This window comes from Paecilomyces variotii, assembly GCF_004022145.1.
Source record: "Paecilomyces variotii strain CBS 101075 chromosome Unknown C8Q69scaffold_5, whole genome shotgun sequence".
NCBI lineage: Eukaryota > Fungi > Ascomycota > Eurotiomycetes > Eurotiales > Thermoascaceae > Paecilomyces > Paecilomyces variotii.
This window is the reverse complement of record NW_021167144.1, coordinates 775,591-788,645: the sequence shown is the minus strand read 5'-3', so window position 1 is coordinate 788,645 and position 13,055 is coordinate 775,591. Positions and strand designations below refer to the sequence as shown.

The following is a 13,055-nucleotide window of genomic DNA, read 5'->3' as shown; positions in this document are numbered from 1 at the left end:
AGCGCAAAAGATGTGCAGATGCAACTAATTAAATAAAAACATGGATGAGAGTGCAGAGAGATGAGGGGCAAGGGGAGAATCAAAGAGAGAGAAAAGAGAGCCTGGGAACGCAAAGACCAGATGATACTCACTAACCAGTAATCAATTGCACGTTGACGAACCCAGTGATGGCTGGCGTCAAGCAGTCATTATTTATTATTATATCAACTACCGTGGGGACGGGACGACCCGCCAGCGTTGCCCGGTAGTTTAGTACTCTAGAGTATCTAGTGTTGTTCCGACAATTGCTGGCCAGACTACTAAATAATAGGGACTTGCTGGCTAATTTAATAACTAGCAGGCTGTTTGGGATCACTCGAGCTCCTTGATACCCGCCACTAATTTAAGGAATCATCAGCCTGCTCTACAGTCCAGCTCAGCGTCAACAACGGATTTCTCCGGTACATTGGCAGTAGAGTCATCAGCTTCTGCTCCGTTCTGGCATCAACATCCCATTGACATTCATCTCTTTCACTATTATTATTATCAACTGCCAAGATGACTCCCCCTCCCCCTGGGGACAGTCGTCCTGCGTGCTCCTGGAGAGCCGCAATGGCCGGTTTCATCATACTCGAGACGAACAAGGTCCCCTACACGCCGTTTCCTCGACCCCAAACGTTCATCTGCCTTGTCATCCCTGTTTACATTCCTAACTTGGTCACGCTCACTTCGTCATGCTCTACCATCTCTGCCCTTGGCACATGGTCCTAGCGCTGATCGACGCTCCAGCGGGGCTGCCAACGGCGGATCGATGACATGGATCGGAGATACCAGTGATGATCGCCGTGCTCTGTACTCGTCGTTGATGGTACTTGGGTCTTGAACTCGGCTTGAGATGGGTCATGCCATGATATAAGACGCTCCTGACAGAGGCCTGCCAGGAAAGACGGATTATCAGACGGCGGCTGCTGCCATGCCCAGACCGCTGATCTCCAGCGACAGAGATATATACACCTACGCAGATGGTGTGCTGTTTTGCAGGAAACAGGATTCTAGAGAAAGCTGCTATGAATGTCACGGGACTATCTTCTTTCAAAAAAACATGCGATGATCGAGACTGTTCTCCGGTGCGTATGGATAGCTGACAGAAGCTTCAGCGCAGGATGATATACAACTTTGACAGGTTTCGGGATTCCCCCAGACACATTCAGCACTTTAGATCGACTCTCGCAGTCGTCTTGATCACGGTACCTCCCGAGTCTCTCCAGTTCCATCGAACTCATCAGTCTCACCAACTTCTGCGCTATTTTCAGAATCACTGGGCCTTGAGTGACCCCATTTTTGTCTGACAAAAGCCATGGCGCGTCGAAACCTCTCGCGAATACCGGCAACAATTACCCAAAATTGTCCCCACCACGTATCTTCCGGTTTCGCTTCCTGTTCAGCAGCAACAACCTCATCGAGCCCAGTGAAAAGGTCAACTTCCTCTGATTTGTATATCCACGGATACTGTCGGAACATCAACCGGTGTCCCACGTAGGTGAGCAGGAAGATCGGAATACCACTGTATGCTGCCATCAGGTTCGGAATAGAGAAATTGGACGGAAAGAAAAAGCTGAAGTCATTTCCCAGACAGAGTAGAGCGCTAGACCCCATGCCAAAATATGCACCGTATGGCTGGAGGCGAGACGTGTAGGGGAGCTCGATACCCTGGGCCCTGGCAGCACTGCGAAAGCGGCTATACACCATGCCGGAACCGAGCCAGGACATAAAGCCCGAAGTGTTGATAAAATTCATCAAGTATTGGAGAATCTGTGGATCGGACTGTGCCAGGGCTAGGTATGCGAAACCAGAGAAAATTGAAGACGCCCCCAAAGCCATGTACGGAGTGCCCCATCTGTTGCGGACCCCGAAAGTGGCCGGCGCATGGCCCGAGGCGGCAAGTGAGCTGAGTGATTGGGTAGATATTTGTAGCAAGGTGCTTCCTGAAGAGGTAGCAGAGATAAGGTTCCCTACGTTCAGGAGACTGCCCAAGAAATTGATCCCTGCCCTGTTGACGCCCACGACAAAAGGGGATTGACCAGATTGAGAAGATGATGAATCTGACCCAGAACCTGAACTGGGTTCGAAATTCCCGTTCAACAAGTGTGGGTCATCGGAAGGGGCGACGACTCCCATTGCGAGAGCGCTCATCATGTATGAGAAGGTGACCATCCCGTTGTCTTGCTGAGCGGTCACGGGTATCATGCGTCGAGGTGATACCAGACCGGCACCCCTGCTGATGATCATTTCCGGCAAGAAGAGGAAGGCAACGGCACTGGTCAATGTAGACTGCACGAGACCTAGAAATCGACCGCCAGAACCACCTAAGAGGAACTCATTCATAGCCCCAGGAGTATTCCAGTAATGGAAACCCAAAAAGCCACCATCCGGACCACCACCAAGGAAGAGGATCGAAGAGAGAGTCAGCAAGAATGCCATCATGGCTACTTTGAAGTACATTAGATACGTCGTCGACAGGTAAAAATACTGCTGCGGCATGAAGTTCATTCCAACAACGCTTGCGAGGCTGATTGTTAGTGGGATTGCTGAGTTGATATCGGGCATCCAATACCGAACGAAAGAGGACATGGCTGTGAGTTGGTACGGGACTGCAACTCCCAGTCCATACCAATGCAGCGCACCCATGGAGAATCCCATGCTTGGTGAGACATATCGGGAGGCATAGGCGCTGACTCCAGCACCTTGCATTGGCAGATATGCCCCAACTTCTGCGACAGCGGTCAAGATGCAATGAGATAATGCAGATATGAATACATAAGACATCAGCAACGACGCTGGGCCACCGACGGCTAGTGCCTGGCCGGCCCCGAGCAGGAAGCCTGCTCCAATAGTGGCGTCGATGTCCATGTTGCTGTACAGGTAGAGAAATGATACATCTGCTCTTCACCCAAAAAACAGATGGCGGGGGACCCTCCCAGTGTGTTGAATACCGATTCATAGTTCCTTCCTCAATGATCCCGGGCGGACCGTATCTCTCCATAGGCCTGAGTCCCCAAAAATGGAAGGGGCACAGAAGGTTAAGCTCGAAGCCGCGTAATATGACCATACTCTGGTGATGGTGGCTGTCTTAGAGAAGATAACTGGACCATGATTTCACCACGCATCTCACTCCAGGAGCTCGATCAACATATCAGTACATTAAACACCGCTAACAGGGCAGTTGGCAACGAAAGAACAGGACTCTCTCAGCTTGAACGAACAGCTAGGTCGAAGTTCGAGAGGAGTCTGTCGCAGCAGAGGACAGGAACGAAGGGCACAAATACAACTGAAGCATGGGTATCTCAAACATCCAGACCCAACAATGCTCCCACACCAAGACTACAGAACGATAATAAAACAGAAGTGGGCTAAAAGACGAGTCCACCATTTGGACGGAAGAGCGCCCACACTCGGTCTAGAATGTGAAAATTTGATTCCGCAGAAACATGTCATGCTGGAGCACCATTTGGCCTGGTAATTTCGTTCTAAGTCAGCGGCGCTTTACGGGTACAGAAGGCCGAGGGAGACATACTCATCTGCCATGTTTGTCTCTGCGAATTCAAGCCATTCGCCGGACAGGGATTTCTTCCAGAAACGCACAGAACCATCGTCGCCGGACGAGAGTAGACAGTCACCTGTCAAGGTAATGAGTATTATAGATTTCGATACTGACAATTGGGGACATACCAGCATAGGAGAATTCTACCTGCCACACGTCGAAGTGCTTACTGTCAATACAGGCAACTTCTTTGAACGTGTGTTTGAAGTGATGATCACCCGTTGCTCCTCGGTTCGACATGGACGAAGGGGCTCGGTTTGCAAGCGCAGAACCAATACCTGATTGCACTGTTGGACGTGCAAATGGGGATTGTGAGGACGCCTGATGATTTTTGCTGTTCGCATTATTTGTTCCCGCATTAGTGACGGTAGTGTAGACCTCAAACACGCGCACAAAACCGTCCTTGCAACCGCTCGCAATGAGATCGAATCCCCTCACTGAGCCATTTGCCCAGGATATGTCTCGGACGAGACCACCGTGTCCACTCAATTCAATAGCGTGGTAGAAGCGCCGGTTTGCATCTGTACGATACACCTTTACAGTATCCATGGCTGCGACAACTAGGGAGAGGCTTTTCCGATCCCAGCTTGGCAGCAGCGAATGGGTTATATCGACGGGGTCATGGTGGAATTGAACTCGGAAGCTCGTCTCCTCCCCGCGCTGCGGTGCAGCACACACGCGGAATTGGTCCAATGCTTGCCATTCAGCCAGTGTATCTGGACTGACAGGCTCCATGATCATAAGGTAACCGTCTCGAGTGATAAGTGCAAGCCATGTCTCCATGTCTATATTACGGAAGTCCAATGAAACAAAAGGATGCCGCTGCGGTGCTGTCATGCGGAAGATAGGCTTGAAACGGCGACCAGAATTGGGTGGCTGAGTCACATCTTCCTGCCATATCTTGAATTTCATGTCCTCACCAACACTGCCGATATGTTGGCCAGTGAATGGACCATTCCAGGTAGCCTGTTTGAACATCAATAATTGGGTTCCAGACGCACAAAGGGATTCTTACATCGCGGATCTCGGCGTCATGGGCGCGCCAAGTATCAACCGGTTGCCAACCTGAGTCTTTCTGGTCCCAGACTTTCATACGATGGTCAGAGGAAGCTGTGACAATCCTATTGCCGTAAAAATTGAATTTGGTAACGGTAACCAGGTCACGATGACCAGCATCGAAGTCTGTGAACCCGTTTGTCATATTGGCTCGTGCTGCCAGGCCCGTAAATCCCACACCCGACCTTTACCGTTCTGAATAAAGAGTCTAAAGTACAATTGGATATCAGCTGGAGAGTAGTTCGCTAATGCTGTTCCTTGAGGAGTATGGATGTACTTCCCTGTAGGGCGCATCTGAATGGGCAGTGAACGGTAAACGCGCGCCATGGATATTGGGCGTCTGCAAACTATTCCATTTTGGGGTGTAACTTATGCACCCGACTTTACGGATCCAGCCGATATCTGGCTGACCGCCTCGAAGGCGGTAAAGTTTTGCACCGGCAGAATCACAAGCGTGCATTATGCCAGATTGCAGGTCCATATTGTGTTTGGAGGTCCTTTACTTGTGAGATAGTCTCGCAGGTATAATCATGAATCCACATACAATTTCATGATGGCTACCTCGGCGACTCTAACCAGAACGGAGACATGGGGTCTTTTGCTCCTTGTCGGAGCCTCTATTGGCATCATCGTCAATACTCTGAAGGGCGACGGCGAGCCCTTGATTGCTTCACTTGCATTTAGTGCGATCGCATTTGCTGCAACGTATAGCCTGATAAGGTGGCTTGGTCCAGTATTCATGAAAGCCGGCTTAAAGGGGAAGGACATGGCCAAGCCTCGAAAACCTGAAATGTACGAGCCTTCTTCCAATACATGGTTCGTTCAATGCTGACTGCTACATAGACCAGAAACTATGGGCGCCGTCTGTGCCGTGGTATATCTGTTGCTTCTAATTGTCTTCATACCTTTTCCATTCTATAAATATATTGTCGCAGCTACTTCAGGGGGAGGGAATAGGGACGTGGTCTTTGAAGTCCAAGAAGTTGAGACAGGCCGTTTCCTTCACCGATTCCCTCATAGCAAGGTATGTAATTCCTTCAGTGCATTGAATCAGGTCTCCCTGTCTGACATCGCTGGTAGCTCGCGTCCTATCTGTCTGGTCTACTCTCAATACAGTCCATTGTTATCCTCGGAATCGGAGACGATTTGCTGGACATCCGATGGCGGCACAAAGTCTTGATTCCTGCATTCGGAAGTATACCTATGCTCATCGTCTACTTCGTAGATTTTGGAGTCACACAGGTGGTAGTTCCGGTTCCACTTCAGCGCTATCTCGGCAATAGTGTCGATCTTGGATGGCTGTACTATGCGTACATGGCTGCAGTAGCCATCTTTTGTCCAAACAGTATCAATATGTTGGCCGGTATCAATGGTGTCGAGGTCTCACAATCGTTAGTTATCGCATTTCTGCTGCTAGCTAACGATGCATTGTATCTGGCACCGTTTACACCATACCCGCACCCGGCAACAGATTCGCATTTATTCTCGATCTACTTCCTGCTACCATTTGTCGGAGTGTCATTGGCGCTTTTGTGCCATAACTGGTACCCATCGAAGGTCTTCGTTGGTGACACATACTGTTATTTCGCTGGTATGGTGTTTGCTGTGGTCGGCATCCTAGGCCATTTCAGCAAGACTCTGCTCCTACTGTTCATACCGCAGATTTTTAACTTTCTGTACTCGACACCCCAGCTTTTCCGTATCATTCCGTGTCCGCGTCATCGTCTACCCAAGTTCAATGCCTCCACGGGGTTGTTGGATGCATCCGTGACTGAGTGGGTAGCGCCTCCGCAACCTCTCGTGGCTGCGGCCTTGGAGCTGTTGGAACGGCTGCGACTGGTACGGTTAACGAAGAATAAAGAGGGGCGAATCATCGAGTCTACCAACCTGACTATTCTCAATCTATGGCTGGTCTGGATGGGCCCGATGAGAGAAGACAAACTCGCATGGCACATGGTTGCCATTCAGACAGCCTGCGGACTTCTTGGACTGTTCGTACGGCATAAGCTCGCGTTGTTGGTGTTCAGACAGGATAACAGAGGATTCGTCTAGATGTTTAATACGAAAAAAAAATACGTCTGTATATAGGCCAACATGTTAACGAACGATGTTTTGTCCTGGATATATAGATACAAAACGACCTAGTAAATAGCCCCGGCGGCTTCCAACTGTCTCTGCTGCGACAGTGAGTTAGCCTGAACCCCGTATACATCATTTTGTTAGGGTAACGAACTAAAGAGCTATGGATTGCCAGCAATATGCAAAAACCGCTATCAATACAGCATTGTAATTTTTGTTTTGTTCCACGCTACTAGGATGGGAAATAACGCCATCCGATGGCGTGCGCGAGACCACTCGCCCTCATATCATTGAAATCTTAGGGACGTTCTTGCGTCTTGTGGCAGTAGCATAGTACCATTCCTCTCCCGACTATGAGGGATAAATGGTCCCGGTAATGTTATACGTGTTCTGGTTACGGGAAATATTTTCCCTTTGCCACTTTGCGGAGATATTCCGCTTGCCAGTAGTATACTTATTAACTGGCAATTGCGATTGACTGCCAAGGATGCCGATATACATGCGTTTGCAAGGCGGGTGATACCGCTCAGATAGCAAAGACCGCTTCTTAGTAAAATGTTGGCCTGGATATGTATCTAAGCCCGCCAAGGTCTCTAGGATTCAGGATACATATATATCTGGGCGAAGCTCGTAATTTTATCTTCATATCTAGCTATACGGAGTACTTCTTCCCTTAGGTAGAGCCAAACCATCTTCATCTTCGGGGGCTTCGACAACATGGAGTCAACAACAGAGGCTCGTCCCAAAGGGCCTCCGTCTGAATCTTCAGGCAAACGGCCCGCTCTTGAGGTCACTGGGGCTGAAGAGAGGATTCTGCGCGATGACCCCGTAGCAAAAGCAGAATTCCTGTCGAGCTTCACGGCGGAGGAAGAGAAGAGTATCATGAAGAAGGTGGATGCGCGGTTCCTGCTCCTCACTGGAATAATGTACATGATAAAGACGGTAAGTTAGCCATGGATACAGCGTGCAAATGGTTGTTGACCTGGGATTGGAAATATGTGAATAGATTGACTACACCAATGCCTCGAGTGTTAAAGTGCTCCAGGTGGGAAGTGACAGAAATATACTGAAAGAACTCCATATGACAGCCGACCAGTATAATTGGATTCAATCTATCTACTTTGTAAGACTGGACATACTTCGTACAAGATTAACGTTCTTTGGCTAACCTCTTGCGATGCCATCTTTAGATCAGCTACATTATCTTCGAAGCTCCAAGCAATTTGGTCATGAAGAAAGTGGGCCCACGTGTATGGCAAACTCGAATTTTTTGTTCTTGGGGCATTATCCTTGCCTGTCACGCTGCGGCCCAGAATCGTGCAGCATTATATGCGCTGCGATTCCTTCTGGGTATGCTGGAGGCGGGAATGTTCCCAGGGGTGGCTGTACAATTGGCCAGTTGGTATCGCCCAGACGAGATGGGCAGACCTATTGCATGGATGTTCGGCATTCAACAATTGGCAACAGTGGTCGGGTCATTGATTTGCTATGCCATCAGCTATATGAATGGCATGAGGGGGCTGAGTGCCTGGCGTTGGTGAGTTTGACTTGCTCGCAGCCTGTAATATCGAAATATTGACGTATATTCTCAGGGTCTATCTCCTCGAGGGGATTGCGACGATCCTTTTCTCTGTTATCATCTGGCTAGTCTTGCCCGACTACCCAAAATCCCCCCGAAGCAACAAGTGGCTCACATCACGAGAACAGGAATTTATAGAGGCGCGTCTGCCAGAAACTGCTCCAGTGACCAGTGATCCCGCTTTTAAGAAGGAAGAAGTAATCGAAGCACTGAAGACACAATCGATGTGGGCCTTCATGCTCTCGCAGTTCTTTGTTAATCTAGGTGGCTACTCGCTCAGTTGGTACCTGCCGACAATCACCACAAGTCTTGGGTTTGCTGGATTACCGAAGAACCAGCTGCTTAATATCCCGCCTGCAGCGGCTTCCATTCTGGCGATTATATTTTCTGCTTATTTTATCAAACGGGCCTATATAACCCGACCGGCTTATATTATGTATGATTCCCCTCCCTATCCCATCGCTACGAAATACTGGCAGCTTCCGTGATCTAACCTCTATATACAAAGGATCATCATGGTCGGCATGGTCGTCTGTTTCGTACTATTCTTCACCATATCATCACCCGCCGGAATCTACGTCGCCTGTATCCTCGGCACCATGTTCTACAGCATGTACTTCATCCCCTTCTGGGCCTGGCGCTCCACGACCCTAAAGGGCTCAACTGGCGCGGCCTTCGCCTTGGGCTTCCAAAACTGCGTCGGTCAAATAGGTGGTGTGATTGGACCGCAACTCTTTCAGGAGAAATGGGCGTATAACCGCTACAAGAACAGTTTCGCAATCGCGGGCTCTTCGATCATTGCGGCCTTCTTTGCGAATCTATGGACGTGGTGGTTAACGAGGAACTTGGAATGGGACGTGCGGAGGATTGCTCGGCTGCGACACAAAGCGCAGAAGGAAGGGAAAGTTTTTGCAGGAGATGATATTAAGGTTTTGGAGGAGAGGCAGTTTTATTCAGGTATTCGGAGGAAAGATGCAGAGGTAGAAGTCAGCGCGGTGTAGAAGATTTAGGTTATGGTGTACTAGCTAAAACCAAAATTGGGGTTCATGATGCTTATGGTCTAGTTATAGACTCGTCGTTTATACCTATCACAAACGAAGACCTTCGTACTAATACGAAAATTATCATATATAGACCAAATTAGAAGCTTTGATAGCGTTGAATAAAAAGAACCAATATTGGGCAGTGGACTTTGCTGTAAACTTCGATGTTTAATGAAGTCAAAAGGTATGTATTCCTGTTTGCACATCCTCAAAGCAAGTACTCTAATACGGAGCTCCTCTCATTCGCTTGCAGATTCACGCAAGAGTTTTGTTTCTCTCTCAACCTTCCTGTCACCTAGCGTGACACCAATATCCTTTGTAACAATCCATGCTGGAATCAATGCAACCGCCCAGAGAGCGAAGTTGAGATAGAAATTCCCGATAGATGCCATGATAGGCACACTGCTAAGGCCGTACTGTTCCAACGTTAGTTCATCTTCAGCATATTCTGTTTAAACGGAAAACAGCATTACTTACGCTGACAGCCTGAGCCGCAGACTCGGTACCGCGAAGCAATCCTGCAATACGAATGACTTCTTCTTCGTCCTTGGCGATGTTCCCAACGACGAAGTACCTGTAGTGAGATGTTAGGTTTCCGCCGGTTCAGGATCTACACGGGAGAACGGAATAATAAGTGACTCACAGATAGAGATAGTTCAGCTGAAAACCAGCAACCAGGAATAAGAATAGGGCGAAGGCTCTGCCAAAACCAGGGTCGACCCAGTCATAAGATGGATTCGTCTTATGGAACTCTGTGACCAGGATTGTTCCCCATATCCACCAGCCACCCTGGAGCGCGAGTACCGTGAAGAACGTAAAGCGGTTTCTCTTTTTTAGAGAAATATCTTTCCGGTCCAAAAAAGCACCAAGGACGTTCCCCAGAATGAGTGCAATAATTCCAGAGAGGAACGATCCCAGAGCACGAGCTCGGACGCTGAACCATAAGTCTTGGTAACTGTACATGACTGCCTCGGAGTAGACAGCCTGGGAGATAAGCGGGACAATCAACAGGAAGTTCCGGCTGAAGAAGAGCTTGGTCATTTCCTTGACCTCAACCCATGGACTTTTGGTGATTCTCAATCGGACCGGTAGCCCGTCAGTTCGTTGAACTTGCGAGGGCTTGTTCAAGAGAAGACCGGCAAACGGACCAAGTGCCTGGAGCACGATGAAAATGATGAACACGGTATATGAGACTTTTCCCGCGGTATTTCTCTTGATGTTGATGCCCAGGTTCACAGCGCCTCCAACGATCTGTCCTCCGACACGGAAACTCAACCAAAAGCCGAGGAAACGTCCCTGGTTATGGGGCTCAGGATACGCAAGAGCAATTGCTGCTTCCGCCATCCAGAAAATTCCAGCAGACAGGCCGCATAGTGCTGCACCTAAAAGGACCAGCCAGTCAAACCCAAATCGGTTATGAGTGTAAAGCCCTGCTGCGAAGGGCGCATATCCCATCGTCCCAATAATAAACGTCCATTTAATCCCGATATAGCGTACCACGACACTTCCAAAGAAACATGATAATACCATCAGACAGAAAGTCAGAGCATTGGCCGCATTGACCAAATAAGGTGACTCGTCTCCTCCACCACCGAGGGAGTTCATTGCACCCCAGATACCCGGGGCGAGGAAGTTGCACAGTCCCAGAATGAGCGCATTGTAGAAAGTCGATCGATACCATTTCACTGCGTTGTGTGAGCGCCTGCGCATTCTTAGAACTGTTTATTGTGAACATAACATACCATTTGGATGTTCCTGACTGTGAGAGTAAGCTATCTCTTCATCGTTAGGAACCACCACTTTGCGGTCCGCCATCTTGGAATGGAATGGCTCTCGAACACTTGACAAGGAGAGCTATGCCCAGTAGATAGCAGCGACCAGGCTTCTTATATTTATCGCAGAGAATCAAAAACAAACTATAACAGCTTTACTTGGCACGGACATTAGAATCGTATATTATTATACGAGAACCTGCCAAATCTTCGGGTATAGTCCCACGCGAATGTCGGCAACATACAACGTGGAAAACGCCTCCACCAAAAGGTTGCTATACCACTAGTAACGCTTAATTTGCGACCATAATTAAGGTCTAGGTTATCGGGGTAGTTCCGTCTACACCTCATGGCGAGTATCGCCTATATTGTTTGTGGCGTTCTCATTGGCTGGATCGCCGAGGTCATATATGCACGTTGTGATGTTTCAACGGATTACGTGCTATCACGGCATTTCTAGCTGCGATTACGAACAGTGCGCAGACCAGGAAAACCCGTTCCAAGATCTGTGTTTTGTGCTGCGTTCTAAAGCTTCCTGGATGCTGCTCTTGAAGTTTCCTCTCCTAGAAAGTGTGATATTTCTTTGAAAAATACTGCCCAGGACATAGTTCTGGGAAACTAGGTTACTATGAAATGAGCCATTGTATGTAAATCGGAACAATAACTCTGTACGATTAGTGCGCTAAGATTATTCTTATCATAGAATGGTTTAAGCATATCGATCGTGCTATAACCTTAAGAATAAATGAACTTTACTACCATGGGGACTATTAGACTATTCAATAAAGAGTGAAATTGCCCTATTACCAACTCGTATACTAGAAGATCAACATAATACAAATTTAATCCCTATCCTCGGGATGGAATACAAGAGCTCTAACCTCGATACTTTCACGCGGATCTGCTCCCTCAGTTTCGGGATTGATAAACGCGGTATGAGGCACTCTTCGAGCTCGACCATCGGTCTTGGAATCAAAACACTTGATCAGAGTGACCATCTCCGGCGTCTGTCCATAGCGGTAGTACCACTTGTGTGCTGGGTTCGGTCGCACAGTGTAAGTCTCTCCGGCTCGATTGGGGTAAATCAGAGGGACACCGACGAGGTCGCTGTCGGGGACAGTGTGAGCATCCGCGACAGCCAATGGATCCTTGTAGATGGTCTTTATCGGGCGCCAGACATTGATGATCTGGTAACGACCCTTGAGAAGCTCGTCGGCTTCGTCAGGGAGGTGGTGAGTGACACGGTTCTTGCTGGCTTCGTAAGACTGGTCGATGTGCACGCGCTGTACTGGACCTCGGAGTTGAGCCTCGGGAGTGCGAGTATCTTTTGGAGCTCGTCTGATAGTGTGATCAAAGATGAAGACGCGGGAAGCTCCGGTCCTATAGCAGTATCACACATCTTGTCAGCTATCTATCCCAGAATATCACGGGCTTGAAGGTGATCATGCAACTCACGCGTCCTTCAACAACTGTTCTGTCTCGGGATAATACTCCTTTTGGATTTTCTCGTCGTCAAGAAAGTCCTTTTCCTTACTCTCATGATAGTAGATCTGAAAGCCGTTCTTGTCGAGAGTGTAATCAAGTTCATGGCCGCTAATATCCGTCACAGTGACCGAGGTAGGTTCCACAGGCTTGTTATTGTAGGTTTCTGGCCTGCCGACGTAGGATGGCGAAGGAAGAGAGCCATCGCCAGGATCTTTGTAATAATTAAGAATGGTCTGAACATGATGGGGCTTTTCTGATGAATTAACGGGGAACGATTTTTGGACATGAAGGGATGCGTCCTGTCCAGAAGGCAGGCCCACTACTGCAGAAGCCATGTCGATTGAATAATACCTTTATGTAAAGACCACAAGCAAATATGTTGTGCTTGAGGATCTATATTGTAGGATTACAAGAAAGCTCTATATATATTTGATATTTTGTATATGACAGAAGCGGGGTAA

General features: G+C 48.5%; 6 protein-coding genes across 6 annotated transcripts; 2 read left to right on the top strand and 4 right to left on the bottom strand.

The window, feature by feature from the left end:
• Positions 1-914: 914 nt before the first annotated feature.
• On the bottom strand, positions 915-3,009 carry C8Q69DRAFT_259988 (proline permease PrnB). The gene has a single exon (XM_028626676.1). It carries the CDS (start codon positions 2,887-2,889, stop codon positions 1,222-1,224), a length of 1,668 nt encoding a protein of 555 aa, XP_028485247.1. The 5' UTR covers positions 2,890-3,009; the 3' UTR covers positions 915-1,221.
• A 422-nt stretch (positions 3,010-3,431) lies between these two features.
• C8Q69DRAFT_259986 (putative nuclear pore protein) lies at positions 3,432-4,967 on the bottom strand. The gene is made up of 4 exons (XM_028626675.1): positions 4,596-4,967; positions 3,709-4,546; positions 3,554-3,656; positions 3,432-3,492 (listed from the first exon to the last, which is right to left on the bottom strand). Exons 1-4 carry the CDS (start codon positions 4,779-4,781, stop codon positions 3,471-3,473), a joined length of 1,149 nt encoding a protein of 382 aa, XP_028485246.1. The 5' UTR covers positions 4,782-4,967; the 3' UTR covers positions 3,432-3,470.
• A 172-nt stretch (positions 4,968-5,139) lies between these two features.
• Positions 5,140-6,876, top strand: C8Q69DRAFT_432386 (putative UDP-N-acetylglucosamine-dolichyl-phosphate N-acetylglucosaminephosphate transferase). The gene is made up of 3 exons (XM_028628502.1): positions 5,140-5,428; positions 5,480-5,660; positions 5,717-6,876. Exons 1-3 carry the CDS (start codon positions 5,187-5,189, stop codon positions 6,686-6,688), a joined length of 1,395 nt encoding a protein of 464 aa, XP_028485245.1. The 5' UTR covers positions 5,140-5,186; the 3' UTR covers positions 6,689-6,876.
• A 556-nt stretch (positions 6,877-7,432) lies between these two features.
• C8Q69DRAFT_498404 (putative vitamin H transporter) lies at positions 7,433-9,336 on the top strand (the record flags this gene model as incomplete). The annotated part of the gene is made up of 5 exons (XM_028632298.1): positions 7,433-7,657; positions 7,722-7,838; positions 7,906-8,252; positions 8,308-8,730; positions 8,803-9,336. 5 exons carry the CDS (start codon positions 7,433-7,435, stop codon positions 9,293-9,295), a joined length of 1,605 nt encoding a protein of 534 aa, XP_028485244.1. The 3' UTR covers positions 9,296-9,336.
• A 130-nt stretch (positions 9,337-9,466) lies between these two features.
• C8Q69DRAFT_491721 (major facilitator superfamily domain-containing protein) lies at positions 9,467-11,152 on the bottom strand (the record flags this gene model as incomplete). Its single annotated transcript, XM_028632152.1, has 4 exons — positions 9,467-9,753; positions 9,815-9,911; positions 9,981-11,022; positions 11,080-11,152. 4 exons carry the CDS (start codon positions 11,150-11,152, stop codon positions 9,577-9,579), a joined length of 1,389 nt encoding a protein of 462 aa, XP_028485243.1. The 3' UTR covers positions 9,467-9,576.
• Positions 11,153-11,828: 676 nt separating this feature from the next.
• On the bottom strand, positions 11,829-13,040 carry C8Q69DRAFT_466595 (hypothetical protein). Its single transcript, XM_028630572.1, has 2 exons — positions 12,565-13,040; positions 11,829-12,489 (listed from the first exon to the last, which is right to left on the bottom strand). The coding sequence occupies exons 1-2, from the start codon at positions 12,927-12,929 to the stop codon at positions 11,952-11,954; spliced, it is 903 nt and encodes a 300-aa protein (XP_028485242.1). The 5' UTR covers positions 12,930-13,040; the 3' UTR covers positions 11,829-11,951.
• Between the last annotated feature and the right edge of the window lie 15 nt (positions 13,041-13,055).

Bases quoted from the DNA above. Each gene is read 5' to 3' on its own strand.
- C8Q69DRAFT_432386 (XM_028628502.1), top strand. From the start codon at position 5,187: ATGATGGCTACCTCGGCGACTCTAACCAGAACGGAGACATGGGGTCTT. The intron at 5,429-5,479 runs GTACGAGCCTTC...ACTGCTACATAG, and splicing joins AAGCCTCGAAAACCTGAAAT to ACCAGAAACTATGGGCGCCG. The intron at 5,661-5,716 runs GTATGTAATTCC...CATCGCTGGTAG, and splicing joins ACCGATTCCCTCATAGCAAG to CTCGCGTCCTATCTGTCTGG.
- C8Q69DRAFT_466595 (XM_028630572.1), bottom strand. From the start codon at position 12,929: ATGGCTTCTGCAGTAGTGGGCCTGCCTTCTGGACAGGACGCATCCCTT. The intron at 12,490-12,564 runs GTGAGTTGCATG...ATACTGCTATAG, and splicing joins GAACAGTTGTTGAAGGACGC to GACCGGAGCTTCCCGCGTCT.
- C8Q69DRAFT_259986 (XM_028626675.1), bottom strand. From the start codon at position 4,781: ATGACAAACGGGTTCACAGACTTCGATGCTGGTCATCGTGACCTGGTT. The intron at 4,547-4,595 runs GTAAGAATCCCT...ATGTTCAAACAG, and splicing joins ATGACGCCGAGATCCGCGAT to GCTACCTGGAATGGTCCATT. The intron at 3,657-3,708 runs GTATGTCCCCAA...TTACCTTGACAG, and splicing joins GGTAGAATTCTCCTATGCTG to GTGACTGTCTACTCTCGTCC.
- C8Q69DRAFT_259988 (XM_028626676.1), bottom strand. From the start codon at position 2,889: ATGGACATCGACGCCACTATTGGAGCAGGCTTCCTGCTCGGGGCCGGC.